The sequence below is a fragment of the Medicago sativa genome, chromosome 3, assembly GCF_051527215.1.
Source record: "Medicago sativa cultivar Bolivia chromosome 3, Bolivia_mono, whole genome shotgun sequence".
In the NCBI taxonomy this organism is placed as follows: Eukaryota; Viridiplantae; Streptophyta; class Magnoliopsida; order Fabales; family Fabaceae; genus Medicago; species Medicago sativa.
In genome coordinates, this window is record NC_140751.1 from 70959037 (window position 1) to 70963914 (window position 4878).

Consider the following 4878-nt stretch of genomic DNA (forward strand, 5'->3'; position numbering starts at 1 on the left):
TTTCATTCATATGTTAGGATATCAACAAATGTATCAAGAAAAGAACTCAAAACAAAGTTTGTTTAATGTTGATTGATTAAATCTCCCCTCCCTCGTTACTTTCATCCACCAAAATCATAATATTTAATCTGTTAATTGAAAAGTAATTATAGTGATTCGTATCTTAAATTTTCACAACACAATCTCATTTTTATACACTTCATTTTTTTTGGATACGTCTGTGTGAAGTATCTTATAAGTATCTGTGTGTATCCGTCGAGTATCTTTTAAGTATCCGATAAAATATATATTTTAAATTAAAATAATTAATTCCGATACTTCTAGGATACGGTATCCGGAGTATCCGCGGAGTATCGGTATCCGATACGTATCCGACACGGGTACGGCACCATTTTGGAGTATCCGGGCTTCATAACAAACTTTCCTAATGTGCACAATTTACTTTACCTTCGACTCATTTGCGATCGGAATCAATTTTACATTCAAAATCAATTTTTATCACGCCAAGTAAAAAATACTCTCCTCGTCGTTATATTTAAATTGAGTTTTGTAGATAATGAATTTATGATAAAAGCAAACAAATAGAAATGGCAGCAGTTGAAGAGTACAGTTCCAATGGAGTCTCAAGATGGTCCCTCAAAGGAAAGACTGCTCTCGTCACGGGTGGAACTCGTGGGATTGGGTCAATTATTTCATTCTTCTCAATTTTGTTCCTTTCTTTCAATTTGAATTATGGCTCCAAAGTTTCTAATTTTGTCTAACCATGTTGTTCAATTTCAGACATGCCATAGTTGAGGATTTATGTGGGTTTGGTGCCACCGTCCACACTTGTTCCAGAAACCAATCAGAGCTTAATAATTGTTTGGATCAATGGCGTAGTAAAGGCTTTTTGGTTTCTGGATCTGTGTGTGATGTGTCATCTCGAGAACAAAGGGAGAAGCTCATTCAAGAAGTTGCCTCAATCTTCAATGGTAAACTTCACATTTATGTAAGTTATGCTCGATTAATTTTTGTACATTGTTAGTTAAAAGCTATTTACCGGCATTAAACGTTAGAAAGGTGTGTCGGGTGTCTGACATGACATACGCATGTAGTTGCATTCAATCATTTACATTTTCTTGAATTACTATTATGTGTATGTGTGTCAGTGTGTTGTGTCTGATATCAGTGTCTATACTAGGAAATGAATCGTCCGCCTTTACTATTTGGTGTCTTTAGGAGTGAATGATTAAAACACATTATTTTAATGGGAGAGAGAATGATCGGTTAAGAGAGAGATCGATTCAAAGGTAGAGAATCTTGATTCGTTTATATCAATTATCAATGCTTCATAGTCTAAAAGCATTTTAGAAAGATATCCAATCATATAGTATCATAACAACACTCTACATTTTTTAAAGAAAAACATTTGTACAAATATCTGCATGATGACATATGACTTGATGTATGTGTAAAATCTATTTACACGGACAATGCATACTAATTGAAAAATATTCAACACTGAAATTTTTTGAAATGCTGCAAAGTAAACATATAGTATTACTGCGAATTATAGTACATTGTAGAGAGGTTTCATACCGTCTATATCTTGGCATAGATAATGATGTTTGATTGATCTCATCACAGGTGAACAATGTTGGAGCAAACTTTAGGAAACCAACCATTGAGTACACTGCTGAAGTATATTCAGAAATTATGGCAATTAATTTAGATTCTGCATATCATTTGTGCCAACTTACACATCCTCTTCTAAAGGCATCTGGAATGGGAAGCATTGTATTCATTTCCTCTATTGCCGGTGTGGTGAGCTTAGGTACTGGATCAGTCTATGCAGCAAGTAAAGGTGGGAGTTATCATTATAGCCATACTAATTACTTGTTCAACTTGCTTGTAGTAAAAGGTTGTGTGATCAAGAAAACTGAATGCTTACTGACCAATGATGTTTTCAGCTGCAATCACTCAGCTTACAAAAAATTTGGCTTGTGAATGGGCAAAAGATGGCATAAGGAGCAATTGTGTTGTTCCTGCTACCACCAATACACCACTTGTTGAACATGTAATGTTCTCTTTTCCTTTATTTATTCATTTATTTTGGAGTTAGTTGCATTCCTTTTGGGTGAAGGATTCAATGATAGGATCACATGAATGAGATCCTACTGAGATTTATGTTGGAGAAAAATAGGTCAAAGATAATATAGTTGGCACACTTGTTAATCTAGATCTCTGTTGTCAAAAGCGGCTGCGCCAGCCGCTATAGCGGAGCGTGGCGGAAAAATCAGGACCACCGCGCCAGGACGTGTCGGTGCATGTCAGAAGTGGAAAGCGGTCAAAAGCGGACCTATCAATAGTAAAACAATAACTTGTACTATTTGTATATAATTGGTATTAGCGATTTTCGATTTTGTTATCCCTTTTATTTCATATTATGAATACTTCATGAGTATTTTAGTATTTCTTTTTGAATAGTATGATATTTAGTATTAAATTTATTAGTGGCTGCACCACCGAAATAACGCTCGTTACACGTCCCGCTCCCGCGCCACGCCAATTTTTGAGTTGGCCATGCCGCGCTGCATTTCCGCATTGACAGCAGAGCTCTAGATTGAATCTAAACATGGCATATTAATCTGTTGAATCATTTAGAGTACAATACTGAACTCCAACAAAGTTTATTTCTTCAAAATACTGAATTAAAGCCTCTGTTTCACAAATATCTTGCTATTTTATGATGAATTTATAAACGGGCAATTTATGATTTTTGTGTGGTCATAAATTCAGTATGTCTTCATGTCTCAGCTCATTGGAATTCATTATTATTACTTGTCGATCTGATATTAGTAATAAAAAAAAATCAACAGCATATACTGTCATCAAGATTGTGCTCAACATTTTGAGGAAAATATCTCAAACAGATGTACTAAGAGGGTATTCACCATCCTCCAATCCTCTATTATTACTTGTGTAGTGTTTTATATTTCAGAGAGTTCATACCTAATTTTGTATACACTGCGTCTGGTTATGAATCATGCTATTAGATTTGTAGTACAAAACCTTTTTCCCTATTTATAATGCAGATGAACAACTTGACTTAAAGTTGCTATGGCATCTGAATTTTGATAATTTCTACAAACAGACTCCTGCTGAACTTTTGTATTCCTAATGATACAACATTTTTGATAAATTTCCAAATAGCTACACTTTTTTGTCATTTCTAATTATGCTTGTTGCTAATTGTTTTCTATTGTGACAGCTGCTTCGCAACAAGCAATATATGGATGAAATGTTGTCTCGAACTCCTCTTGGACGCATCGCAGAATCTCATGAAGTTTCGTCGTTGGTGGCTTTCCTTTGTCTGCCAGCTGCGTCTTACATCACCGGACAAGTTATTTGTGTTGATGGAGGATTAACTGTGGATGGATTTCAGCCCAGTATGAGAATAACATAATATTCATGCACTTCTTGATTCATTGTCAAGTATTAACTGTGAATGATCTCTTTCAATTTCATCTTGGTATATGACTGTAGACACATAAAATTAAGCAATCAATAAGCTCTCTTTAACTCAACTACTAATCTCTCTTTTAATAAAACAAAAAAACAAGAAATTAAGTTTATTTTATTCAAACTTTAAAAAGGACTCGGAAAAACAACAAAGGGAAACATGGTATTTTGGCTATCTAGTAGCTATTAGTGTTTCCACTACATGTCTGTTATTATTACTATGAAGATGGCGAGCAGATATTTGGTAATTCTGCTGAGTTGAATTGACACTTACAATATCTATGTTTGGCACATTAACAATAGTACTATTGTTGTTGGATTCATGTGCAACAACATTGTCGACGAAACCACAAAAATATACTTGGCGATCCTTTTCAATTAGCTGAAGACTTCCACACTAATGGTGACTAACCAATTTAATCCAAACAACATTAACCTTTCCTACAACAATTCTACCAAATATGTCCACCGTTGTCATAGAGGTAAATAAGAGGAACATGTTATGTTAGCTCAAGGATGAATTGAGGGCAATACGATCATAATTGACCTTTACATATGTTCCAGCTAAAGATATCATATAGAACGGTCCTTCCATGAGTAAAGTCAGAGACAAGACCAGAACCTTTCAACACTATTATTCTTGCTTGATTATGTTGAGCATAATTGTTTAGACCATCCACAATATCTTTTATATATCGGTCTCAGTGTTTTCCTTGATTATAACATGTGGTTTGGGCTTGTTCTTAGTTCGAGGGTCTATCTCTAGGTTTTTCCGAGGAGGATGTGGTAATGTCCTCCTTTGGCTCTTAAGGGAGATAAAAAAAAATTATTAGAGGAGGATTGTACAAATGATGACGTCAACACCATCAGGGTGTCGTTGTTGATGATAATGGTGATGGTAATGATGATCTCTTCTTATAAATAAGGATAAAGAGATTACACTATATGCTCATTATTAAATGATGGGAGAGGATAGTGATACATTATAGAAATGTTAATTAACACACTAACCCAATTTTTGTAATAAAAAATGATACATTTATTGAATCAAGAATTTGGTTGAAAACTCTGAAAAATAAAGTACTCCTATTTGGTTGAATCTAGCATAAGAAAAGAGTATTTAGTTAAACATCGTATTGCTCGTATTTCAATGAGAGTTGCTATATATCACGAGATTATATCTGCGAATGTCTCACGACTTGCAAATTGCTTAAGTAACAAAAAAAAAAAAAATAGCTCCCACTTACCAACATGGGTTCAGCTACAATAAAGGTAGGTATGGTTTGAACGGTCATATAATTTATACACGTGTCTATATTTTTACTCATATATTAATAAAAGAACCTATTTTTTGTTTAATTTATACATGTGTCTATA

At 34.2% G+C, this 4878-nt stretch overlaps 1 protein-coding gene across 1 annotated transcript; it reads left to right on the forward strand.

Moving 5' to 3' along the window:
* The first annotated feature begins 564 nt into the window (after positions 1–564).
* LOC146939776 (tropinone reductase homolog At5g06060-like) lies at positions 565–3566 on the forward strand. The gene is made up of 5 exons (XM_085753279.1): positions 565–682; positions 781–988; positions 1627–1843; positions 1950–2056; positions 3251–3566. Exons 1-5 carry the CDS (start codon positions 588–590, stop codon positions 3443–3445), a joined length of 822 nt encoding a protein of 273 aa, XP_085609405.1. The 5' UTR covers positions 565–587; the 3' UTR covers positions 3446–3566.
* The last annotated feature ends 1312 nt before the right edge of the window (positions 3567–4878 follow it).

Coding starts and splice junctions, on each gene's coding strand:
- LOC146939776 (XM_085753279.1), top strand. CDS start 588: ATGGCAGCAGTTGAAGAGTACAGTTCCAATGGAGTCTCAAGATGGTCC. Junction 989..1,626: donor ATGGTAAACTTCACATTTAT/GTAAGTTATGCT, acceptor ATCTCATCACAG/GTGAACAATGTTGGAGCAAA. Junction 1,844..1,949: donor AGTCTATGCAGCAAGTAAAG/GTGGGAGTTATC, acceptor TGATGTTTTCAG/CTGCAATCACTCAGCTTACA.